At 39.5% G+C, this 27,390-nt stretch overlaps 1 protein-coding gene across 4 annotated transcripts in view; it reads left to right on the forward strand.

The window, feature by feature from the left end:
• Positions 1 to 27,390, forward strand: part of STARD9 (StAR related lipid transfer domain containing 9) — a 181,415-nt gene that overhangs the window by 45,768 nt on the left and 108,257 nt on the right. For all 4 annotated transcript variants that reach the window (XR_011648416.1, XM_071214137.1, XM_058294016.2 and 1 more), the window contains exon 4: positions 26,182 to 26,298. Coding sequence is in view for 2 of the 4 variants with exons in the window: in XM_058294016.2 (XP_058149999.1) it covers positions 26,182 to 26,298 (117 nt within the window). In the remaining 2 variants the exon portion in view is untranslated. The remainder of the gene's footprint in view (positions 1 to 26,181; positions 26,299 to 27,390) is intronic.

Consider the following 27,390-nt stretch of genomic DNA (forward strand, 5'->3'; position numbering starts at 1 on the left):
ATTAAATATATATCATTGAAAATCAGCCCTAAGTTACTGAGTGACTATCTGGGTTTGTGTCAGGCATTTCTCAGTTGTCACCAGCAGACATTTGTTGAGTTGAGTGCTCACTGCAGTCAGGTTCTTTTCTCTCATTTTATTGTTTGTCGTTTTTATTATTTTTTTTAATTGTCTTTTTTTTTTTTTTAAGATACATAGATCACAAATAATGTTACATTAAAAAATGTAAGAAGTTCCCTTATACCCACACCCCACCCCACCCCTACTCCTCCCACATCAACAACCTCTTTCATCATCGTGGCACATTCATTGCATTTAGTGAACACATTTTGGAGCGCTATGGCACCACATGGATTATAGTTTACATTGTAGTTTACACTCTTTCTCAGTCCATTCAGTGGGTTATGGCAGAATATATAATGTCCTGCATCTGTCCCTGCAATATCATTTAGGACAACTCCAAGTCCCGAAAATGCCCCCACATCACATCTCTTCTTCCCTCTCCCTGCCCTCAGCAATTACCGTGGCCACTACCTTCACATCAATGATACAATTTCTTCCATTGCTAGAGTCACAATAGTTTTATAGTAAAATACCAGTAAGTCCCTCTAATCCATGTATTTTTTTCTTTTTTTTTAGGAATAGTCCTAGGAATTTTATTTATTTTTTTAGCATTCTTTTATTTATATATATATGTTTTTAATTAAAGTTAATAGATCACAAGATATGTTACATTAAAAAACATAAAAAAAACAAAAAATATAAGAGGTTCCCGTATAGCCCACTCCCCACCCCCCACCACATCATTTTTGTAAATTGTAATTTTTTAAAGATATATGCATCACAAAAAAAATGTTACATTAAAAAAATATGAGGTGGCAGACTTGGCCCAGTGGTTAGGGCGTCCGTCTACCACATGGGAGGTCCGCGGTTCACACCCCAACCCTCCTTGATCCGTGTGGAGCTGGCCCATGCTCAGTGTTGATGCGCACAAGGAGTGCCGTGCCACACAGGGGTGTCCCCCACATAGGGGAGCCCCACACCCAAGGAGTGCACCCATAAGGAGAGCCACCCAGCACGAAAGAAAGGGCAGCCTGCCTAGGAATGGTGCCGCACACATGGAGAGCTGACACAACAAGATGATGCAGCAAAAAGAAACACAGATTCCTGTGCCGCTGACAACAACAAAAGCAGACAAAGAAGACGCAGCAAATAGACACAGAGAACAGACAACTGGGGTGGGAGGGAAGGGGAGAGAAATAAATAAATCTTTTTTTTTTTAAAAAAAAAAAGAGGTTCCTGTATTCTAATCCATATTTTATTCCTTCATCCTGTGGACCGTGGGATGGTGATGTCCACTCCGCCTCTATATCAAGAGGGGGCTTAGATCCCACATGGCTGATGGATGCAATTCTCCTGCTTAGAGTTGTAGGCACTCTCAGTTCCCTGGTGTGGTGGTTGACCATCTTCACCTCCCTGTTAGCTGACCTAGGTAAGTCCAACGAACCGGAGAGTAGAAGTTGCAACACTGGTGAGGCTCAGGGACCAGCTGGCACATGGCTAGTCCAGAGATTCAAGTCTCCTGAGTATACACCAACCCCAGGGCCAACCACAGGTTCAGTAAAAGTGACAGAAGAGGCATGTGTAGAAAGGTCACATCTGAGTCCAACTCTTTCACATTCAGGAGCACAAATTCCAAAGTAGGGCCCACTGACAAGGCACTGAACTCCAGAGCCATCTGCCATGACCATAGAACCTGTGTGTCTCCGTAGCCCTCAGGAGCACCAGTACCTGGGGTTGTATCTACTTTGGAGAGCCTCCGTGTTGCTCAAATGTGACCACTCTCTAAGCCAAACTCAGCATGTAAATGCATTACCTTCCCCCCAGTGTGGGACACGACTTCTGGGGATGAGCCTCCCTGGCGCTCAGGGATTACTACCAATCACCAGCTGGTGATGCAACTAGAGTTTATATTCTAAGAGACTTCAAAATGAATTGGGAGGACATCAGAAGGGGGCACTCTTATGCATGTCTCAGCAGGATCCCAGAGACAGCCAAAGTAGATCTTGTTTGTCTTTTGCGTGCACTTTGGTAAATGGCTGAGACCATCCTGAGAAGTGCGTTTGTACTAGTGCCGTTGGCTAAGGTGGAATCAGGCTTAGTTTACTTAATAGAATTGACTTGATATGAAAGGATGAGGCAGAGAAAGAGCCACAAGACCAATGTGGTTAGAGATCTTGTGACTCTTACACAGTGCTTCTCTTCTGCAAGCTATTCTTCAAGGTTCAAGAAGGGAAATGTGACTCAAGAGAGGAAGATACCCTGCCAGTGGATGCATCAGGCAAATGCTGCTCAAATCAACACAGAACTAATCTCTTTCAGTAGACTCTAGATTGCTGAGAATGATATGGGGTTCATCTTGGCTGGCTGAACCCAAATATGAAAGCAGAATTGACTCAGGAGCTCAGGTCATTTGTGTCTCCAGCTTTAAAATTGATTTTGATAGAACCATTCAGACTAAACAATACTAAAAACAGGAAATTTGCTCCTAGCAGCATGATTGCAATAAAACATTTTCCGCCTAGACAAGAATGAGAGTTAAAAACACAGGCTACATCCTCTAGTCTTGTTTTCTTCATATATAAAAGTATTAGCAACTTAACAATTTTATGTACTTGACTACTATCGGAGTGTTGCCTGATTGACCTATTACAAAAAAGGTTATGGTAGTGAGCCTGCATGAACACATGGAAAAATATGAAAACAGTGCTTTGAGGATACTGACCTCGTGATGTTCATCTTGGCCGAAGATCAAATATGTTGAAATTAGAACAGGCAGGGTTTAGGGGAAACTTAGAGAACAGCCATAAATTTAATTTTATTCAATACATTTATTGTGAGTATTCTGTATTCCATCCAAAGAGTATGCATTCATTTAATCAGTCAATGATTGCTGTTATGCACTGTGTTGTCCATGGGTGTGCCATGTTCCAGCTTCAGCTTTAGATGTGTGATATTCTCTTTCCTCTTTAAATATATCTCAAGAACCTGCTAGGGTTTGCTCGAGACAGTCAGCCTAGGGCATTCCTGGATCTAGAGATCCAATTCCTGGAACTGTTTCTTTTACAAAGTTTGCTGTTGAGGATAGTGGGGGGTAGACAGAGGGCGTTTTGAAAGAAAGGAGAAGGAACAAAGAGGAAGATGAATGCTTGTGGATGGGTCTTTCATCTCAGTTCAAGAGTGTCTCTCATCATGCTGCTTCCTAGTAGACCCAGTAAGGGTCTTGTAAAAATGATCTGAGGAAAGTCTTTGCCTTTCTTCAGACCCTGTTGGATGCCACAGTGCATCAAGGTGGTAAGGTTTGGTGGTAGAGGTTACTCTTACATGTAGTTTAGGAGTGTGCCTGATGAAGAAAGGCTGAAACACTGCTACACACTGTGTAAATAGACAGCAAGGGAAACCAGGGTGGTTCCTAAAAGTGCCTAAGAATATGAATGGATAGAAAGTCTGGATGTAGGTATAATTCCTCCACTTTCTATTAATAATTTGTTTGTGTGACATTGAGCAAAATCTGCTCCTTTCTGAACCTCAGTAATATCCCTGACTAACCAGTTAATTTCTGAGTCTAAGAAAGGGCAGACACAGACCAAACATAACCCTATCAGGCTTTCTCCTCAACCTTTCCTTCTGACTTCCAGGACTGTGTGTGGACTAGTTGAATGACCTTTGCTAAGACCGAAGGTCCAAGGTGATGCCCCTCATCTTCTCTCTCTCTCTGCTTTATTTCTTCTACTTTATGTAAAGTCTAAGGGGTTTGACAGAGCTGTTAGTACCCAATTAACTTCCTTACATCCAGCCTTGGGTGGATTTCTAGCTATGTGGATTGATTTTAGTTTGCCTCTACTATGTGTTAAACTTATAAAATATACTGAAATTTTAAAAAGTGTTTCTTTAACAAATTTATATGTATTGTAGAATATCTTCACAGTAGAGTAAATCAGAATGTTTTAGTTCGTTTTCTATTTATTACCTTATCTCAGTTTTGATACTGTTCAAATCGAGTACATGCCATATTTAAAGGTTGTATGTAGGACTATATTCCAGCCCAGCACTGTTAGTTATTACCCACATCCATGCAAAGCAGCTGGCAAGCTTAATGGGGAGTATTCTGTGTGCTTTGGGGTCATTCCAAGCATGATCCATCCCTATGTTCCACATAAGAATGAAATCTATGTATACAGAGGGGAGCCAAAGAGAAGATTGTAGAGTTTCAATTTTAAAATGGGGCAGAGTTTTATCCACCATGCTATAAAGGTTTTAGTTAAGACTGTGGACTGTAGAGCCAAACTGCCATGGTTTGAATCCTCCCCTCCTCTCCCCCCCGCCATTTACTAGCTATATGACTCTGGGCAACTTTCTTAACAGCTCTATGATTCAGTTGCCTTATCTATAATATGGAGGTGAAAATATCTACTCTTTTGGGTTATTTTCAGGAATAAATGATGTAACATGTATAAAGTGCTTAGAACATTACCTAGCATATCCTAAATATTGAAGAAATTGTTGATCTTGTTGTTGTTTTGACATCAGTTATGACACCACACTGGTGACTGCCAGAGCTTAATTTTTACTAAAAGTTTAACCCCATATAAGAGGATTTTTTTCTGAAACACTTCTTTTTAAAAATATATATTGTAGTAATTTATAAAACACAAAAATTTCCATTTTAAATAGTTTTCATGTATACAGTTCAGTGATACTAATTACATTCACAATATTGTGCTATCAACATCACCATACAATTTCAAACCTTTTTCATGACCCAAGACAGAAACTCTCTACCCATTAAGCAATAACTCCTCATTCCCACCTGTACATCCTAGCCTCTGCTAATCTATAATCTGCTTTCTGTCTCTACTAATTTGCTTATTCTAGGAATTTCATGTAAGTGAAATCATAAAATTTTGTCCCTTTTTCATTGGTTAAGGGCTCGCCCTAGAACTTCTAACTCTCAAAAGGAGTGCCAGCTGCCTGAAGGCAGCCCTCCAACGTCTAGACAAGGAGACATAAAAATTGATTTTTTTAAAATGCAGTTTTATTGATATATATTCACATTCCATATAATCCATACAAAGTGTACAATCATGGCTTTTATTATAATCACAGGGTTGTGGATTCATCACCACAAAAAATTTTAGAACAATTTCATTACTCCAAAAAGAAAAACTCCACAACCCTTAGCGGTCATCTCTCAATCCCTGTATCTTCCCAGCCCTACATAATCACTAATCTAATTGCTTCTTTATAAATTGATTTATATTTACATTTTATATAAATGAAATCATACAGTATGCAGTACTCTGTGTCTGGTTTCTTTCACTTAGCAACATTTTTTTTGCCTGCTATTAACATCTTGTAACATTAACATACATTTTGTTCAGTTTCAAAGAAAAACCATCTTATATGTGCAGTATTACTCATATTCATATTTCACTTGAGGTTTTACTATTCTCTACAGTCCCATGCTACATTTTTAGCTTTCCTTATACATGACCTTAAACTTTTTCTTTCAACCACTATCACACACATAAAATAGCATTGCTAGTTACAAATCTGTGTTGTGCTTTCACCTTTTCTATTCATTTCCAAAGAATAACAACCTTTTTACAGTTCTGCACAGATTAACCCTCAGCTTTCCATTCTCTAATCTCATTCTATTTTCTGATGATCTATATTCTAGTAATTTACTCCAGGAGTTTATGCAATATATTCAGTTCATAACAGCGCATTAGTACAGTATTTGTCCTTTTGTGTTTAGCCTGTTTCATACAACATAATGTCTTCCAGGTTCATCCATGTTATCATATGCTTCATGACTTTATTTCTTCTTACAGCTGCATAATATTCCATCGTGTGTGTACACCAAAGTTTGTTTATCCACTCTTCAGTTGATGGACACCTGGTTGTTTCCATCTTTTGGCAATTATGAATAATGCTACTATGAGCATAGGTGTGCAGTGTCTGTTCATGTCACTGCTTTTAGTTCTTCTAGGTTTATACCTAGTAGTAGTATAGCTGGGTCACATGACAAATTTATATTCAATTTCCTTAGGAACTGCCAAACAGTACTTCACAGTGGCCATACCATTCTACGTTCTCACCAACAGTGAATAAGCATTCCAACCTCTCCACATCCTCTCCACCACTCGTAGTTTTCCATCTTTTCAATAGTGGCCATTCTGATAGGTGTGAAATGATATCTCATTGTGACTTTGATTTGCATTTCCCTAATTGGTAGTGATGTTGAATGTTTTTTCATGTGTTTTTTCACCATTTGTATTTCTTCTTTGGACAAATTTCTGTTCATGTCTTCTGTCCTTTGTCAAAAACCAGTTAGCTGTAGAGGTGTAAGGGTTTATTTCTGGACTCTCAATTCTATTCCATTGATCAATATCTTTATGTCAGTACCATGATTTTTTATTTTAGGCGGTACTAGAGATTGAACTAGGACTTAATCACTTGAGCTACATTTGTTCCCTACCATGCTGTTTTGACCACTATAGCTTTGTAATATGTTTCATTGTCAGGCAGTAAAATACCTCCCATGTTGTTCTTTTTCAGAATGCTTTTGGCTATTCAGGTGCACTTTCCCTTCCAAATGAATTTGGTAATTGCCTTTTCCATTTCTGTGAAGTAGGCTGTTGAAATTTTGATTGATACTGTACTAAATCTCTAAATCAGTTTGGGTAGGATTGATATCTTCATGATATTTAGTCTTCCAATCCGTGAATATGGGGTATCTTTCCATTTGTTTAGGTCTTTATTGATTTCTTTTAGCATTGTTTTGTAGTTTTCTGAATATAGGTCCTGTACTTCTTTGGTTAAATTGATTCTTAGGTATTTGAGTCTTTTTGTTTGCTATTGTAAATGGAAATTTCCCCCCTGATTTCCTCCACAGATTGTTCAATACTAGTTGTTGTGGGAAACTGGCTTACCTGTTCCTTCTTGTAAATGTTACACATGTTTTATTGTAGATGTTGCAGTTGTTAGATGTTGGAGTTGTTCCCTATTATAGATGATGTTGCAGTTCTGATAACAAACAGCTGCTTGGTAGTTTCAAATAAATACAAGGTGGAAACTAGGGTCAAGGTTCTCAGTTCCAGGAGCTTTGAGTCCCCTGGTCCCATCTTTATCTCCTCTCTTGTGTGTGTCTCTCTCTGTCCTTTATTTTGTAAAGTTCTGCATTGCCTTCCCTTTGAGCCAACCTATTGTGAGCTAATTGCAGCAACTAGTGTACAAAAAATTACAGATTTTTGCATGTTTCTCTTGCATCCTGCCACTTGCTGAACTCCTTCATTAGCTCAAGTAGCTTTGTTGTAGACATTTCAGAATTTCTAAATACAGGATCATGTCATCTGCAAATGGTGAGAATTTTACTTCCTCTTTTCCAATTTGGATGCCCTTATTTGTTTATTTTTTTGTCTAATTACTCTAGCTAGAACTTCTAGTACAATGTTGAATAACAGTGGTGACAGTGGGCATTCTTGTTTGTTCCCTATCTTAGAGGGAAGGCTTTCTACCTTTCCCCATTGAATATGGTGTTGGCTGTGGGTTTTTCATATATGCCCTTTATCATATCGAGGCATTTTCCTTCTATTCCTATCTTTCTAAGTGTTTTTATTATGTTGATTGATTTTCTTTTGTTGAACTAGCCTTGCATACCAGGAATATATCCAGCTTTGTCATGATGTATGTCTTTTGATATGCTGTTGGATTCTATTTACAGGCATTTTATTGAGATATTTTGTATCTATATTCATTAGATTGGTCTGTAGTTTTCTTTTCTGATAGTATATTTATCTGGCTTTGGTATTGGCTTCCTTAAATGTGTTGGATAATTCCCCCCCCTTCAGTGTTTTAGAAGAGTTTAAACAGGATTGGTGTTAATTTTTTTCAAAATTTCAGAATTGGTAGAATTCACCTATAAAACCATTTAGTACTGAACTTCTCTTTGTTGGGAGATTTTTTTTTTCCTTTTTGAAAATTTTATTGAAGTATATCAGTCATACATAAACATACATAAACAATAAGTGTGTAGTAATAGTTGTGAACTTAGAAAACAAACATACATAACATCAAACAGGGCTCTCATATCTCACTCAACCACCAGTGCCTTGCATCATTGTGAAACATTTTTAACCAGTGATTAAAGAGCATCCTCAAAATATTACTACTATCAAAGTATTTTCCCTTAACCCACTCAATGATATTATTTTTCTATCATTTATATATAAACATACATAAACAATAAGTGAATAATAATAGTTGTGAATTTACAAAGCAAACATACATAACATCATACAAAGGTCCATTGCATCAACCCACCACCAACACCTTGTATTGTTGTGGGACATTTGTTACAACTTATAAAAGAATATTGTCAGACTCTTACTACTAACTATAGTCCCCATCTTATATCTGGTATATTCCTACCCCAACCCACAACACTATTATCCTTTAAATATATTTCCATGACAGAAATTGTAAACACACAAAACAATCATGCCCATGTGCAGAATTCCTACACAACACCCCTCCATCAACACACCACACAGGTGTTCCACCTGCCACAGCCCACAAGACAACATCATCAGACTACCACCAGGTGTATAGTGATATACTGACATATACTCCCCACACTCCCCCATCATCAACACAGTATATCTTTGGCATAGATGCATGCATATTACATTATTACTGTTAACCACAGTCCATAGGTCACTCCGGTTGTATTTTTTCCATGCTTCTCCATGTTCCCACCACCCTGCAATAGTGATGCACATCTGCTCTGGCTCACAAAGAACACTCTTGCATCTGTACCATCAAACACAATTCTCATCCACCTCTGGGTTAACTGTGCAATTCAGTCCCTAGATTATTCTCTAGCTTACTGTCAATTGGTATTTACATCCCTAGACTACCATTTTTAGCCACATTCCCATTTATAAACCAGCTGTTACTTATTATAATGTGTTACCATCAACTCTGTACATTTCCATGTTTTACAGTAAAGTTAATTAAAATTTCTACATACATTTAATATCAGTAGTCCATCTCAGTCCTCCTCTTTTCTCCTTTAAGCATCCACCACCAACTACCAGGTCTTGAAGATATTTTCCTACATTTTCTTCTAGAAGCTTTATGGTTCTTGCTTTTATATTTAGGGTTTTTATCAATTTTGAGTTAATTTTTGTATCACGTGTGAGATAGGGGTCCTCTTTCCTTCTTTTGGCTATGGATATCCAGTTTTCTCCATACCATTTGTTAAATGGACTGTTCTGCCTGAGCTGGGTGGGTTTGACAGGCTAGTAAACAATCAGTTAACCATAGATGTGAGGGTCTGTTTCTGAACTGTCAGTCTGGTTCCATTGGTCTGTGTGTCTATCTTTATGCCAGTACTATGCTGTTTTTTATCACTGTAGCTAGGTAATATGATTTGAAGTGTGGAAATGAGAGTCGTCCAACTTTGCTTGTTTTCATAAAACCTTTAGGCAATTATTTGAATTTGGATAAAGACAGGGGCAAAGTAACATGCTGTTGTTTTTCCTCACAAGCCACAGAGTTCACTTCGTTCACATGTGTATGAAATAAGATAGAAATAAGAAATAAATTAGATCTATTAATAAATGTGGCTGTGCTCTGCCTGTACCTCTGTTTCCACCTCATGCTTGGGCACTAGAAAGGATTGAGACTTGTGGAAGATTTTCCAGCTAAAAAATGAATGGTAGCTAACTCAGTGTTCTGAACAGAAATGTACTCCTCTGTATTAGCCAAAGGGGTGCTTATGCAAAATACCAGAAATTGGTTGGTTTTTATAAAGGGTATTTATTAGGGGTTGAAGCTTACAATAGGCCATAAAGCATAAGTTACTTTTTTCACCAAAGTCTGCTGCCATGTGTTGGAGCAAGATGGCTGCTGACATCTGCAAGGGTTCAGTCTTCTCTTCCTCTTAAGGCTCTGTGGCCCCAGCTTCTTCCAGTATTAGCTGTAGGCTGGGATAAATCCCGTCTCTCTCCTGGGGGTCATTTCTGTCTGGGCTCAGCTGCTCTGTTCTCTCCACAAAGTCAGCTGTAGGCTATCAGGCTCTCTAGGCTTTGTCTCTCTCCCCAGGGCTCAATTCTCTCCAGGCTCAGTTGTTATGCTCTTTCCACAAGGCTAGCTGTAAACTATCAGGCAAACAGCTCGTAACTCTTCCTGGGGTCTCTGCTGTGTCTAATGGAGGCTTCTCTCTTTGCTCAAGTATCTGCTTCTCTGTGTGTTTACTTCCTGGGGCTCCAGCATCAAAAACCCCAACTCTCTCCTCTGCCATGTTGTTTTCTCTGCCCCTTGGTGGGCAGGGACTTAACGCCCTATGATGTGACCCAATCGAAGCCCTAATCATAATTTAATCAATTAAAAGTGAAACCTCTGAAGTTAATACAATCTAATACACCCAGAGGAACAGACCAGTTTACAAACATCAATGAACAAAACATAAATAGTTTATTGGCCAAGAATTAGCTGCAGCTGAGCATAGAAATGTAGTGTAGTCTTGATTCAGCAACTCCTATCTTATCCCTAGTTATGTGTATTATCTCCCTTAATCTTCACAACAGATTTGTGATATAGATACAATTATTCTCTTAATTTTACAGTTAAAGGAACTGAGACTTATGAAGATTAAGTAAACAAAAACTGAGGGAGTTTTTCACCACTAGACTGGTCCTACAAGAGATGCTAAAGAGAGTTGAAAGGAAAGGACAATAGACAATAGATTGAAGCAGAATAAAGAAATAAAAGTCTCTGGTGAGGGTACATCTAAATGCCAGTACTTTTCTGTTTGGTTTGTAATTCCACTTTTTATCCTACAGAATATAAAAGGCAAAATCACAAAATGTAATGATAAATCACCAATTTTGGACTCTTAATCTGTAATTTGTGACAAGTACGCCATAAAAACGGTGGGATAGAGAGAGATAAGAACATAGTTTGTGCATACTATTGAAGTTAAGTCGGTATCAAAGCAAACAAGATTGTCCAAGATTGTCCACGATTTAGGATGTTAAAATTAAGTCCCAAGATAACTAAAAAGAAAATACTAAAGAATATGCAAGCTTATAGAGACAGAAATTATAGAGTACAGGTTGCCAGGGCAGGGGGTAGGGGGAGAATGGGGAATTAATGCATAATGGGTGTATGGGGAGATGGGTAAGTTTTAGTAATGAAAGGTGGTGAGGGTTCTGCAAAATTGTGAATGTAATTAATCCCATTAAACCTCTTGAAATCGTTGATGTGGGAAAGTTCCTATTATATGTATGTTCCCACAATTTTAAGAAATGCAACTAAAGAGACAATGACAATTAAATGCAAAACGTGATCCTGGATGGGATTTAGTGAGGAAGGAATAAGGCTCATAGGGACATTATTGGGACATCTTTAAAAACTAGAATATAGACTGTGAGCTTTATATTAATGTTAAATTTATTCAACTTGATAACTGCACTTAAGGAGGTTACAAAAGTGAATATCTTTGTTCTTAGAAAATGCATATGACAGTATTAAGTGTTCAAGAAGCATGATGTGTACAGCTTACATTCAGGTGCTCAGAAAATGGTTGGATGAATAGCTGGATAATTAGATAGATGGAATAATAAAGCAGATGTGGAAAAATGAAGAAATAATGTGCATGTCCTCCCGTTCTGTTCTCTGACTAAGATCTTAGAGCTTTTTCTAGCAAAGAACACAGAGGCTAAACAAGGACACTCTACCTTTGGAGTTGCTGTTTTTGTGTGATCCAAGGATCATTGTTTTTTTAAATAATATTCACTTTATCTAGCTCATTATTTTATCAAATCTGCAAGAATTTAAAAATTAAATCAAATGAACAAATATTTTTGATCTCTTACTGTAACAGGCTCCTTTACTAAGACTATACATTTTTGTACTTAATGTATATGTGGGTGTGTGTGCTGAAAATGTGTTGAAATCGTGTGCATTAGGAGCACCTAAATGATTGGGATTTAGAAGGAGTATTTTCAGTAAGTATGATCCATGCCCATTTGCTTAATGAATATTTTTGTTCTTTATTTTCTTAATCACTTTCTGGTAACCAACCACTCCTTCCTTTGTGCCATCCCAGCACTTATAACACTTTACTTCACTAATGTGCTTGGATGGTTCTGCCCTTCTCCTAGACTCTCTTTGCCTTTAGATTGGGACTACATCATATTTGTATCTTCAGTGTCTAACATTGTACCCAGCATATAGAGGCACTTTAAAAATATTAGAATGAATAAGTGAATTTTCTTTTGCCATCTTTATTTTTTTTTCATTAAAAAAAATTTATTGAAATATATCACTCATACATAAACATGCATAAACAATCAGTGTATAGTAATAGTTGTGCACTCACAAAACAAACATACATAGCAGCATACAGGACTCTCATAACTCACCCTACCACCAATACCTTGCATTGTTGTTAAACATTTTAAACTAATGATTAAAGAGCATTGTCAAAATATTACTATTAAAGTATTTTCCCCCAACCCACCCTATTATTATCTTTATATCATTTATATATGAACATACATAAACAATAAGTATATAGTAAAAATTGTAGACTTACAAAGCAAACATGCATAACATTATACAGGGGTCCCCTTGATCAACCCTCCACCAACACCTTGAATTGTGAGAAATCTGCTACAGATTATGAAAGAATATTGTCAAAATCTTATTACTAATTATAGTCCTTATCTTACATTTGGTGCATTTTTCACCAAATATATTTTGTAAATATATATTTTTTATGACAGAAGTTGTAAACTTATAAAACAATCATGCACATATGCAGAATTTCCTAACATCCATCTATCAATACACCACACTGTGGTGGAACACTTATTACAGATAAAATAATATCATCTGATTGTTACCACATCTATAATGTACATTTGGCACACATTCTCCATACTGCCCCATTATCAACACAGTACATCTTTGGCATAGATGCAAGAATATTACATTATTACTGCTAACCACAGTCCATAGGTCACTCCAGTTGTTTTTTTCCCATGCTTCTCCACATTCCTGCCACCCTGCAGTAGTGATGTACATTTGCTCTAGCTCACAAAGTACACTCTTGCATCTGTACCATCAACCACAATTCTCATCCACCTCTTGGTTTCCTGTGCCATTCAGTTCCTAGATTATTCTCTAGCATTCTGTCAGTTGACATTTACATCCCTAGACTACCATTTTCAGCCACATCCTCATTTATAAATTAGCTGTTACTCACTATTTGTTACCATCTACTCTATACATTTCCACACTTTTACATTAAAGCTAATTAAAACTTCTACATACATTAAATATCAGTAGTCCATCTCAGTCCTCCTCTTATCTTCTTTAAGAATCCACCACCTACCACCAGGGCTTCAAGATATTTTCCTACAATTTCTTTGAAAGCTATGGTTCTTCCTTTTATTTTTAGGTTTTTTATCCATTTCGAGTTAATTTTTGGGTAAGGTGTTAGAAAGGGGTCCTCTTTCCTTCTTTTGGCTATGGATATCCAGTTCTTTCAGCACCATTTGTTGAATGGACTATTTTGCCTGAGCTGTGTGGCTTTGTCAGGCTAGTCAAAAATCACTTGACTGTACATGTGAGGGTCTATTTCTGAACCATAAATTTGGTTCTATTTGTCTGTCTTTATGCCAATACCATGTTGTTTTTACCACTACAGCTAGGTAATATAATTTAAAGTCTGGAGATGAGAGTTTGCTTTTCCTTTTTAAGATGTTTCTGGCTATTCAGGACCCCTTACCCTTTCAAATAAATTAGATAATTTTGTTTTCAATTTTAAAAAGTGCTAGTGGAATTTTTATTGGGATTGCATTGAATCTGTATATCAATTTGAGTAGAATTGACGTTTTAATAATATTTAGTCTTCTAATCCATGAGCATTGAATGTTCTTCCAGTTATTATTTTTTTTTAAAATATTTATTTATTATTATTATTTTTTAATTACATTAAAAAATATATATGAGGTCCCATTCAACCCCACCGCCCCCGCCCCCCACTCCCCCCACAGCAACACTCTCTCCCATCATCGTGATACATCCATTGCACCTGGTAAGTTCATCTCTGAGCATCACTGCACCCCATAGTCAATGGTCCACATCATAGCCCAGACTCTCTCACGTTCCATCCAGTGGGCCCTGGGGGGATCTACAGTGTCCCGTAATTGTCCGTGAAGCACTATCCAGGACAACTCCACGTCCCGAAAACGCCTCCACATCTCATCTCTTCCTCCCGTTCCCCACACCCAGCAGCCCCCATGGCTACCGTTCCCACACCCATTTCACATTTCCTCTGTGGACATTGGATTGGTTGTGTCCATTGCACACCTATGTCAAGTGAGGGCTTAGATTCCACATGGGTACTGGATGCACTCTTCCCGCTTCTAGTTGTAGACACTCTAGGCTCCATGCTGTGGTGGTTGACCTTCTTCAACTCCATGTTAGCTGAGTGGAGTAAGTCCAATAAGTCAAAGTGTAGGAGCTGAAGTCTGTTGAGGCTCTGGGCCTGGGTGTCATATTATCAGTCCAGAGATTCAAATCCCCTACATATATCTTAAACTCAGCACCAACTACAATTCCAATAAAGTAGCATGCAAGTCTTGTGAAAAGAGATCCCCTCTGAGTCCATTTCCATCACGCAGAAACACCAGCTCCAAAGAAGGGCCATCTGTCATGGCAGTGAACCCCTTCTGCCATGACCATAGAACCCGTGGGTCTCTTTATCCCTCAAAAGAACCAATACCTGGGGTTGTATCTACCTTATCTGTCTCTTAGACTCTGTTAAGTTGTACATAGGGCTATTCCTTCTGACAACCTCCAGACTCTTTTTTAGAGACTCACAGCCTTATAATCTCATTTCTCCTTTCCATTTCCCCCTTACATTAGGTCAAACCGCTTCCCGAAGTCATGTTATTATATGTAGACAGGTATATTCTGCTGTTCCGCATTGAATCTTTAATTCAAGGTCATTTTCTAGTTGCTTCTTCAGCTGGTATGTGGTAGTGATCCCTCGGTGCCAGGGAGGCTCATCCCCGGGTGTCGTGTCCCACGCTGGGGGGAATGCATCACATCTACACGCTGAGTTTGGCTGTGAGAGTGGCCACATTTGAGTAACATGCAGGCTGTCAGGAGGAAACCCCCAGGCACAATGCTACTCTAGGCCTTGTTCTTATTGCAGGTGCATAGGCTCAAAAGTGTAGCCATTAATATCAAGGGCCCACTGTTGGGCCCTCCTTCCTTCCTGGTTCTTGCCGTTGCACCTGGAGGATTGCCGCTGCTCTCCCAGGACCCACAACAGTGACCCCCCGGCCAGGAGCCCAGTACCCCCCCAGCTGTTGTTTTTAATTGTTTCCACTATGAGTATATATAGACATTACCATATACCCTGGGCATATGCCCTGTATAACTCCCTGTCAACCATATATATCCTGTCAATAACATCCCATATCAGTATTCCTCCGCTGCCATTGTTGAACCACTCTGTGATCCAAAACTTCCCGTAAAGTGAATCCCAACATAATGTCAGCTTCAGAAGAGTCTTAGATCACCAAAATTCATATATACAATATACAGTATTTCCCCAGATCCACCATAAAACCTTTTCCCTTCCACAGCAATAATCTTTTAACTTATTCATATCATATTTCCTGAAACTGATGTACAGATTCCGAAACTATAGTTTTCAAACAAGGTAACATTTGTGCTTACTATGTGGTCCATACTTTAGGTTGTACAGTTTTCTAAATTTTTTAGTTATCCTATGTTTTGTCTTATGGTTTTCATTATTAGTCTGTCGTCCCCTATATGTTTTTGGTGTAATATTAGCTGTTTTATATTCATCCTCGTGTACTCTCACATAACTCCTCTTTTGCCCCCTTATTTACCTTTGTTCTATCCATTGCACGTCCATTTTCCCCTCCCCTTAGGGCCCACAACGCCTGCCAATCTAATGCCCTGGGAGCCGTCCTTTCTCACGAGAGATACAGTTCTCTCTATTCGACGGCATTAGTCTTCCCCAGGATATGGGTCCACCCCACCCAATGGTAGAACCCACCTTGGCAAAATGAGCCTTCAGCTATTCCCTCCGGAGTCCGTCCCGCATCAGACCATACCCCCTGAGCGTCCTAACCAGGTGACCCTCCTACTTATACTTTGATACGTTTTACTCAACATTTAGTTCTCAACAAACTTCTGGCACTCTCCCATGTTTGTATGTTGCCCCTCCCTCCCACCTATTTCTTGGACCATATTACCCCTCTTCCCATCCCCAGCCCCCCTCAAACCCAGAAAACCCCACCCGAAGGTAACCCCTTGCCCCCATTTTGTCCCTTCTTTGTGCTCATACTTACCCCCAGCTCATCACAGATTCCACCCCTACAGACATTAACTCACATCCTTCCTCCACCCCCTGATTTCCAGTAAGCCACTTTTCCAGACTCTAGCTCTCTGAGGCAGTTAACTTATTTCATATCATTGAGGTCATATAGTATTTGTCCTTCAATGCCTGGGTTGCTTCACTTAACATAAGATTCTCAAGGTTCATCCATGTTATCACGTGCGATTGTAGTGTATTGGTTCTTACAGCTGAGTAGTATTCCATTGTGTGTATATACCACATTTTATTGATCCACTCATCTGTTGATGGACTTTTGGGTTGATTCCAACTTTTGGCGATGGTGAACAATGCTGCTATGAACATTGGTGTACATATATCGGTTTGTGTCCTTGTTTTCAGATCTGATGGGTATATACCCAGCAGTGGTATTGCTAAGTCATATGGCAAATCTATGGATAATTTTTTGAGAAACTGCCAAACTGTCCTCCAGAATGGTTGGATCCTTCTGCATTCCCACCAGCAATGGATGAGTGTTCCCCTTTCTTCACATCCTCTCCAGCATTTGTATTCTACTGTTTTTTTCATGGCTGCCAATCTTATGGGAGTAAGATGGTATCTCATTGTAGTTTTGATTTGCATTTCCCTGATAGCTAGGGATTTGGAGCATTTTTTCATGTGCTTTTTAGCCATTTGTATTTCTTCTTTGGAGAAGTGTCTGTTTAAATCTTTTTCCCATTTTTTAAATGGGTTGTTTATCTTTTTGTTTTCGAGATATATGAGTTCTTTATATATGCAAGTTATAAGTCTCTTATCAGATATATGGTTGCCAAATATTTTCTCCCATTGTGTGGGTTACCTTTTTACTTTCTTGACAAACTCCTTTGAGGTGCAGAAGGCTTTAATTTTGAGGTAGTCCCATTTATCTATTTGTTCTTTTGCTGCTCGTGCTTTTGGTGTGATATTCATGAAGCCATTTCCTATTACAAGGTCCTGTAGATGTTTCCCTACACTGCTTTCTAAGGTCTTTATGGTCTTGGCTCTTATATTTAGGTCTTTGATCCATCTAGAGTTGATCTTTGTATAAGGTGTGAGATGGTAATCCTCTTTCATTCTTCTACATATGGCTATCCAGTTCTCCAGGCACCATTTGTTGAATAGGCCATTCTCTCCCAGTTGAGAGGGTTTGGTGGCTTTATCGAATATTATATGGCTATATACATGAGGTTCTATATCTGAACTTTCAATTCGATTCCATTGGTCTGTGTGTCTCTCCTTATGCCAGTACCATGCTGTTTTCACTACTGTAGCTTTGTAGTATGTTTTGAAGTCAGGAAGTATGATTCCTCCTATTTCGTTTTTCTTTTTCAATATGTCTTTGGCTATTTGGGGCCTCTTTTTATTCCAAATAAATTTCATAGTTAGTTTTTCTAGTTCCTTAAAGAAGGCTGTGTTGATTTTTATTGGGATTGCATTGAATGTGTAGATCAGTTTTGGTAGGATAGACATCTTAATAATATTCAGTCTTCCTATCCATGAACAGGGAATATTCTTCCATTTATTTAGGTCTTCTTTGATTTCCTTGAACAATCTTGTATAGTTCTCGATGTATAAGTTTTTTACCTCTTTAGTTAAATTTATTCCTAAGTATTTGATTTTTTTATTTACTATTGTGAATGGTATTTGTTTCTTGATTTCCTCCTGATCTTGCTCATTATTGGTGTATAGAAATGCTACTGATTTTTGCGCTTTGATCTTATAACCTGCGACTTTGCTAAACTCATTTATGAGTTCTAGGAGCTTTGTTGAAGATCTCTCAGGGTTTTCTATATATAGGATCATGTCATCTGCAAATAATGAAATTTTGACTTCTTCCCTTCCAATTTGAATGCCTTTTATATCTGGTTCTTGTCTCAGTGCTCGAGCCAGTACTTCCAAGACAATGTTAAATAGGAGCGGAGACAATGGGCATCCTTGTCTTGTTCCTGATTTTAGAGGGAAGGATTTCAGGATTTCGCCATTGTAAACAATGTTGGCTTTAGGTTTTTCATATATACTCTTTATCATGTTCAAAAAGTTTCCTTGTATTCCGATCTTTTGGAGTGTTTTTATCAGGAAGGGGTGCTGTATTTTGTCAAATGCCTTTTCTGCATCTATAGATATAGTCATGTGGTTTTTTTCTCTCAATCTGTTTATATGGTGTATTACATTGATTGATTTTCTTATGTTGAACCATCCTTGCATACCTGGGATAAATCCCACTTGGTCATGGTGTATAATTCGTTTAATGTGTTGTTGAATACGATTAGCAAGTATTTTGTTAAGTATTTTTGCGTCTAGGTTCATTAGAGAAATTGGTCTGTAATTTTCCTTTCTTGTGGTGTCTTTGTTTGGCTTTGGTACTAGGGTAATGTTGGCATCATAGAAGGAATTAGGCAGTGTTCCTTCTGTTTCGATTTTTTGGAATAGTTTCAACAGGATTGGTGTTAGTTCTTTCCGGAATGTTTTGTAGAATTCACCTGTGAAGCCGTCTGGCCCTGGGCTCTTCTTAGTTGGGAGATTTTTAATGACTGATTCTATCTCTTTGCTTGTGATTGGTTTGTTAAGATCATCAATTTCTTCTTTCGTCAGTATGGGCTGCTTATGTATTTCTAGGAATTTGTCCATTTCCTCTAAATTGTCATTTTTGTTGGAATATAGTTTTTCAAAGTATCCTCTTATGATAGTCTTTATTTCTGTGGGGTCAGTGGTGATATCACCTTTCTCATTTCTTATTTTGTGTATTTGCATCTTTTCTCTTTTTTTCTTTATTAGTCTCGCTAAAGGTTTGTCAATTTTGTTGATCTTCTCAAAAAACCAGCTCTTGGTCTTGTTTATTTTTTCAAGTGCTTTCTTATTTTCTATTTCATTTAGTTCTGCTCTTATCTTTGTTATTTCCTTCCTTCTTCTTCCTGTTGGGTTACTTTGTTGTTGTTTTTCTAATTCCTTCAAATGTGCAGTTAATTCTTCAATTTCTGCTCTTTCTTCTTTTTTGATATATGAATTTATGGCTATAAATTTCCCTCTCAGTACCGCTTTTGCTGTATCCCATAAATTTTGGTATGTTGTGTTATCATTATCATTTATTTCAAGGTAGTCATTGATTTCTTTTGAGAGTTCCTCTTTGACCCACTGTTTTTCTAATAGTGTGCTGTTTAATTTCCAAATTGTCGTGTGAAGTCTGGGTCTCTGTCCCTTGCAAATTTCCAGCTTGACTCCACTGTGGTCAGAGATATTGTTTTGTATGATTTCGATCTTTCTGAATTCATTAAGCCTTTCTTTGTGGCCTAGCATATGGTCAATCTTGGAGAATGTTCCATGTGCGCTTGAGAAAAATGTATATCCTGCTGTGTTTGGGTGTAATGATCTATATATGTCTATTAGATCCAGCTCTTCTAATATACTGTTCAAATGTTTTGTTTCTTTAGTGATTCTCTTTTGAGATGTTCTGTCCAGAGTTGATAGTGGTGTATTAAAATCCCCCACTATAATTGTAGATGCATCTATTCTTTCTCTTAGTTTTTCCAGCGTTTGCCTCACATATTTAGAGGCGCCCTTGTTAGGAGCATAAATATTTATGATTGTTCGATCTTCTTGACAAATTGTCCCTTTCACTAAAATATAGTATCCTTCTTTGTCTCTCACAATTGTTTCGCATTTAAAGTCTATTTTGTCTGATATTAATATAGCTACTCCTGCCTTTTTTTGGTTGTTGTTTGCTTGTATGATTGTTTTCCAGCCATTCACTTTCAACCTCCATGAGTCTCTGGGTCTAAGATGTGTCTCTTGTAGGCAGCATATAGATGGGTCGTATTTCCTTATCCAGTGTCCCAGTCTGAATCTTTTGATAGGTGAGTTTAATCCGTTGACATTCAGTGTTATTACATTTAGAGAGTTATTTATGGTAGCCATATTTTGGTTGGATTTGTGTTTGTTATATTTTGTTTGTATTATTTTATTTTCCCCTTCTATTTTTGTCTTTCTTGTTGCTTTTACACTCTCCTCCATCTCTGACTGTCCTGTTTTTTCCTTTCTTCCTGCAGAATTCCCTTAAGAATTTCTTGAAGGGGAGGTTTCTTGTTGATATACTCTTTCAGTTTCTGTTTATCTGTGAATATTTTGAACTCTCCATCATTTTTGAATGCTAGTTTAGCTGGATAGAGTATTCTTGGTTGGAGATTTTTTTCCTTTAGTACCTTGACTATATCATACCACTGCCTTCTTGCCTCCATCGTTTCAGATGAGAAATCAGCACTTAATCTTATGGAGTTTCCCTTGTATGTGATGGTTTTCTTTTCTCTTGCTGCTTTTAGAATTTTTTCTTTGTCTTGAGCATTGGATAATTTGACAAGTATATGTCTTGGGGTGGGCCTGTTGGGGTTTATGACCAGTGGAGTGCGCTGTGCTTCTTGGATATGTACATCTGTCTCTTTCAGTAGATTTGGGAAGTTTTCATTCATTATTTCCTGCAACACTCCTTCTGACCCCTTTCCCTTCTCTTCTCCTTCTGGAATGCCTATAATACGTATGTTTGAGCGTTTTGCATTATCATTCAGGTCCCTAAGTCCTATCTGGATTTTTTCTACCTTTTTATTGACCACTTCTACTATCTGTTTGATTTCCAATGCACTGTCTTCCACATCACTAATTCTCTGCTCTGCCTCTTCTAGTCTGCTGATATTTGCTGCAAGTGTATTTTTGATTTCTTGAATTGTGGTGTTCATTTCCATCATATCTGTTATTTTTTTGCGCATGTCTGCAATTTCCCCTCCAAGTGTTGTCTTCACGCTGTTAACCTCTTTCATTACTTCATCAAATTTGTCGGTGATAAATGTTCTGAGATCTTTCATTGCTTGTGCGAAGTCCTGCCCCCCTTCCTGATTTTCAGTTTGTTGATTGGATTCAGCCATGTTTTCCTGATTACTGGTTTGGTTTGTAGATTTTTGTTGCTGTCTTGTCAACATTTTTTCTTGACGGGTTTAATCAGTTCCTTAGCTTCTTTGTCTAGTCTTGGAGATTAATTAGCTGTTGTTTTTGCGTAAGTGTTATATCTTCTCTTTGTCACTTTGTTCTTCTTATTCCAATTTCTTATTGCTAGTTAAGCTCACTTTAAAGGAAAGTATTAGTGCTGGGGAAAGTCAATTGTGTAAGGAAGGAAAAAGTGTGAAGTAGTATTGGTGATATATGTTTACAAAGCAACAATATGAGTTCTGGGAGGATGGAGGTTAGATCATGTAAATTGTGTAGAGTTATAGTAGTAGGAAAGTACGTATAATGAGGTAGACGACTGAATATGGGAGGAATGTGGTACGTACTAAGAGGCTATTGTTTTCATGAGAGAGGGAAAGAGAAAAGAAAGGTAATAGTTTCAGGGACGAATACCAGATGGAAAACTAAACAAAGGTATTAGAAATTAAGAGTTAGACACTTTGTGGATCAAAGAAAGGGAGATGGAATATAGGAGAGATAGCAGATGGTGGAGGATATCAAGTTGTAGGGGAAAGGGGATAGTGTAGATAGGCTAAATCTATTCACAGAGAAATGAGGCAGTGGAGGGTGAGGAAACCCAGCAAATGTGAGGTATTTCCTGTAGGACCTACTGTATTGTTAAGGTAAAATAGTATAAGAAGAATATTGGGGACAAGAAAGAGAGGATTGAAAACAAAAAAAGAACAACAAGAACAACAACAACAACAAAAAATAAAAAATAAAAAAACAATAAAAAAACAAAACAAAACAAAGAACAGAAACCCCGCCGCCAGGCTCGGCTGGGCTCAACTGGGCTCCGGTCCCCCGCCCGCCGCGGCTCGGCTGGGCTCGGCTGAGCTCGGCTTTCCCGCCCGCCGCCCGTCGCGGCGTGGCTGGGCTTGGCCCCCCCGCCCGCTGCGGCTCAGCCGGGCTCGGCCGGACTCGGCCGGACTCGGCTTCCCCGCCCACCGCCCGCCGCCGCGGCGCAGCGCGGCTCGGCTCTCCCGCCCGCCGCCCGCCGCGGCACGGCTAGGCTCGGCTGGGCTTGTCTCCTTCGCCCGCCGCCCGCCGCGGCACAGCGCGGCTCGGCTCTCCCGCCCACCACCCGCCGCGGTGCTAGCTGCCTTGGCTCCGCCTACCCAAGGAGGGAGTCCTCCACAGGTAGCTGGGATCTCCGTGTATATTTCACAGATGGATCCTCTCTGTTACCTTCCCTCCAAATCGATGTCCAGACACCTCCGGACCAGGAAAAATCCCGAGACAGCCGGTCCCAAAGAGTCTCCGACGCCTCCCAGCCGATTCCCCCCAGGAGCTAGTAACCGGGAAGTTCACTCAGCCGCCATCTTGCCTCCCCCTCCTGAAAAGTCCCAAATTATATCTTATAGACCAGTCCTTTCCGTTACCTTCCCACCAAATCGATGTCCAGACACTTCCTGCCCTGAAAAAATCCTGAAAAAGCCTGGTCCCGGAGAACCTCCAGCGGTGCCCAGCTGCCTCTTCCCAGGAGAGACGGCAAGGCAAGCTCACTCAGCCACCATCTTGCCGGAAGTCCCTCTTCCAGTTATTTAGGTCTTTTTTTCTTTTAACATTAACTTGCAGTTTCCTGAATACAAGTGCTTTACATTTTTGGTTAAGTTTATTCTTCTTTGAGTTTTATCTGTCATATTTTATTTTCCCCACTCTTTTGACACTTTTGATTACTTTTATTGATACAATCTTTATTTCTAGACTCTTTTCGAGGCCTTTCTCTCCTGTATTTTCTTTTCAGGCTCTAGTAAACCCTTTAACATTTCCTGAAAATCTGGTCTCTTGGTTAGAAATTCTCTCAGCTGCTGTTTGTCTGTCAATATTCTAATCTTACCCTCATTTTTGAAAGACAGTCTTGCTGGATATAAGATTCTTGGCTCGAAGCTTTTTTCTTGTAGTATCTTAAATATATCAGACCACTGTCTTCTTGCCTCCATGGTTTCTGGTGAGAAATCAGCACTTAATCTTATTGGGTATCCCTTATATGTTATGCATTGCTTTTCTCCTGCTGTTCTCAGAATTCTCTCTTTGTCTTTGGCATTTGACATTCTGATTAGTATGTATATTAGTCAGCCAAAGGGGTGCTGATGCAAAATACCAGAAATCGGTTGGTTTTTATAAAGGGTATTTATTTGGGGTAGGAGCTTACAGATACCAGGCCGTAGAGCATAAGTCGATTCCCTCACCAAAGTCTATTTTCATGTGTTGGAGCAAGATGGCTGTTGACGTCTGCAAGGGCTCAGGCTCCCTGGGTTCCTCCCTTCCTGGGGCTTGCTTCTCTTTCCTCTGTGTGCTTAGTTCCTGCGGCTCCAGCTTAAGGCTTCAGCATCATACTCCAACATCAAGGCTCCAACATCAAAAACCCTCAACTCTTTCTTTTGCCATGCCTTTTATCTGCAAGTCCCCACCCACCAAGGGGCAGGTACTCAATGCTATACTGAATCCAATAAAATCTCATATTACCAGAGGAAAAGAACAGTTTAGAAACATGATCCAGTATTTCTTTTTGGAAATCATCAATAATATCGGACTGCTACAATATGTGTCTTGGAGTTGGTCTATTAGGATTTTTTTTTGATGGGAGTATGTTGTGCTTCTTGGACATGGATATCTGTGTCCTTCAGTAGGGTTGGGAAATTTTCTACCATTATTTCTTCAAATATTCCTTCTGCCCCTTTTCCCTTTTCTTCTCCTTCTGGGACACTCATGACACATATGTTTGCACATCTTTTGCTGTCATTTAGTTCCTTGAGACCTTGTTCAATTTTTTCCATTCCTTATCTGTTCTTTTGTATCTATCACAGGCCATTTTTTCAAGCTCACTAATCCTTTCTTCTGCCTCCTCGAATCTGCTATTTTATGATTCCAATGTTTTTAAAATTTCATTTATTGTGCCTTTCATTCCCAAAGATCTGCTATTTTTCTTTGTGCTCATCCAGTGTCTTCTTAATATCCTTTATCTCTTTAGTCATCTCATTGAATTTATTTGTTTGAACATCTATAATTAGTTGTCTCAACTCCTTTATGTCATCTGGAAGTATATCTTGTTCCTTTAACTAGGCCATATCTTCTTGTGTCTTGGTGTGGATTGTAATTTTTTGTTGGTGACTTGGCATCTGGTTTACCAGAGTATTTATTCTGAGTGCAGTGTTTCTCTTTAGTTTGGGGCTTCCTGCCCTTTCTCCCTTGCTGGTTGCGTAGTAGGAGCCAAGCATGTAGTTGGTGCTATAAGCTGTGGAGGCTCAAGCTGCCCTCATTGCCCCAGGGACTGATGAAGCTTCTCCCAACTTTCTCCTTTGCCAGGAATAGGACAGAGTCACAGCTGTGTAGAATAATTCAAGTTGTGCAGGCCTAGATTGTAGTTCCCCAGAGAGACTAATGAGGCTTTATGCCCCTTTCTCCCCTGCCTGGGGTAAGGATGGAGTTGTAGGTCTGGGTAGCAGTCTACGCAGTGCATGTCCAAGATGACCACGGTTGCCCCAGTAGACTTCTGATTATTCAGTGTGTGTCAGCCAAAGGTACCTGCAGTTACTTTGATAGGCTGGTGCAGGGCCAGTCAGCCTCCTACCTGCCAGAGGAGGAGCTGAAGCCTAGGCTAGTGCTGCATGCTGATCTTGGTTAAAGAAACCAGCTCCTCCTGTCACTTTAATTTTTGGTCCTGGCTTCCTTTCAAGCTAGGTGCTGGGTCAAAATAGTGGCTACTGGCCTCGTTCTGACTTGGACAGATTCACACCCTAGCTGTTTCTAGGGTTGTACCTTAGCCAGCTGAGTCTACTAATCAGTAGCCAGAATCAGTGGCCAGCCATCTCCTCCTCCCCTGTTTTTTGGAAATGGAGCTTCCAATTCCAGACATAGAATAGCTCCTGGGACTTCTTGCACTGCCAAAGTAGGACAATTACCAGCCTCCACGTCTTGGCGAGTAATTTCATGGAGAGGCTGGCACAGGTTCCCACAACTTCCTCCCTCCCAGAGGTGGGTCTGGGACTTATGCTAGACTTGTAATCTGATCTGGATGGAAAGAAGCCAGTCCCTACCAGCACTGTGATTTTCAGTCTGCCCTGCTTCCCCTCATGCCAGGCATGGAGTTAAGATGGCGGCTACTGGCCTCTTCCTTACTTGAACAGGTTCAGCCTTTAGCTGTTCTCAGGAGTATACTTTAGCCTGCTGAATTTACTCATTAGTAGTTGAAGCTGGTGCCCAACTATCTCTTCTTCCCCCGTTTTTTTGAAGTAGAACTTTCAATTCCAGCCTCAGAACAGCTCCCGAGATGTATGTGCTTCCAGTGGAGGGTGGGCACCCACCTCTGTGGCGTGGAGCACTCTACTTAAGAATCTTCTCTGCAGGTGGGCAGCCTCCTTCTTCCATTCCTTCAAGGATGTGGCTGGGTGCTCTTCTGGTCTCCTTGAGCCCCTAAACAGATGATTCAGCTAGCTCCAAATAGCTCTGACTGCCCTGTAGCAGGAGCTGACTCTAGGAGTTCCTCACTCCACTGCCATCTTGCTGGTTGTCCCTTCATTTTTTTTTGAAGCTTAATTGTTTCTTTTGAAATGGTGGAGAATTTATAGTCATGTATGTTTGTAATATTTTAAACTTTTTGTTAGTCATGTATGCTTAAAATACTTTCAATGTTTTTTACGTTCTAAATCTAATATTAGAAGGACTACAGTGATGTATTCTTTGCTTTGTTATTATAGGTGTTCCAGGATTTGGGGACTGAAGTGCTATCTGGAGCTGCCAAAGGCTATAACATATGTCTTTTTGCCTATGGACAGACAGGCTCTGGGAAGACATATACCATGCTGGGGACCCCAGTGAGTGATTTTGTAATATAATGAAATATCTTCCTAATGCCACAGTAATATAATGAAATTATCTTCCTAATGAATCTCGATTTGACTGACCTGTCCTTGCCAGTGAGAAATAGAATGTGAGTTCCATAGTCGGTCAACTTTAACAAGGTATAATGGGCTTCTTCTGTGTGCTAATTAAGAAGGGGTTTCTGAACATTATAGTTGAAAAGTTAACTTCAAAAAAAAAATCACTTCTTTTTTAGCCATCTCTTCAAAGAACTTTAATTTTTACAACTCCCTTTGATGAAGTAGACCTTGTCAGTCCTACTGAATTTCTCACATTATTTCCAAGTTCACTGCTTGAAGCTTTTTAACAGTGTGCATCTTTGATGTGGACAAGACCTGGACTGAATCTTAAATGCTGGCTAGGGTTGTGCAGGAATGGCATTATTATGGCTGTGTTCAAAAGCTGCATGTTTTCGACTTGTGTGTTAGAAGAAAGCAGGAAAGCTAGCTACTATGCTGGGGGCTTTCAAAAATGTATAGAAGCTTTTCTTTATCATGGAAAGTTAGGAAGGTGGGAGTCCTTAAGAATACATTTGTCTTAGGTTTAGAATTACCCTGGTAGGGAAGCGGATGTGGCTCAAATGATGGAGCTTTTGCCTACCATATGGGAGGACCTGGGTTCAATCCCTGGGGCCTCCTGGTGAAAGGGAAGAAAAGAAAGCATGCCTGCATGGCTCAAGCCAGTGCCTGTGTGAGTGCCCGTGCAGTGAGCCAGTGCCCTGTGCAAGTGAGTCACACAGCAGGATGATGATGCATCAAAAGAGAGACAAGGGGAGAGTCAAGGTGAAGCACAGCAGAAAGCAGGAAATGAGGTGGTGCAATTGACAGGGAACCTCTCTCCCTATCAGAAGTCTCCAGGATCAAATCCTGGTGAATCCTAGAGGAGGGAAAATGAGAAGAAAAGACAACACAGACAGCAAAAGCAGCAGGATGGGAGGAGGGGAAGGGGGGAATAAATAAATCTTAAAAAAAAAAAATTACCCTGGTGAGATGAATTGGTGGGGTGAGTGATAAATAGATGCTACATATGGATGTTCTCTAGGGCTT

Source organism: Dasypus novemcinctus, chromosome 3 (genome assembly GCF_030445035.2).
Source record: "Dasypus novemcinctus isolate mDasNov1 chromosome 3, mDasNov1.1.hap2, whole genome shotgun sequence".
Taxonomy (NCBI): Eukaryota; Metazoa; Chordata; class Mammalia; order Cingulata; family Dasypodidae; genus Dasypus; species Dasypus novemcinctus.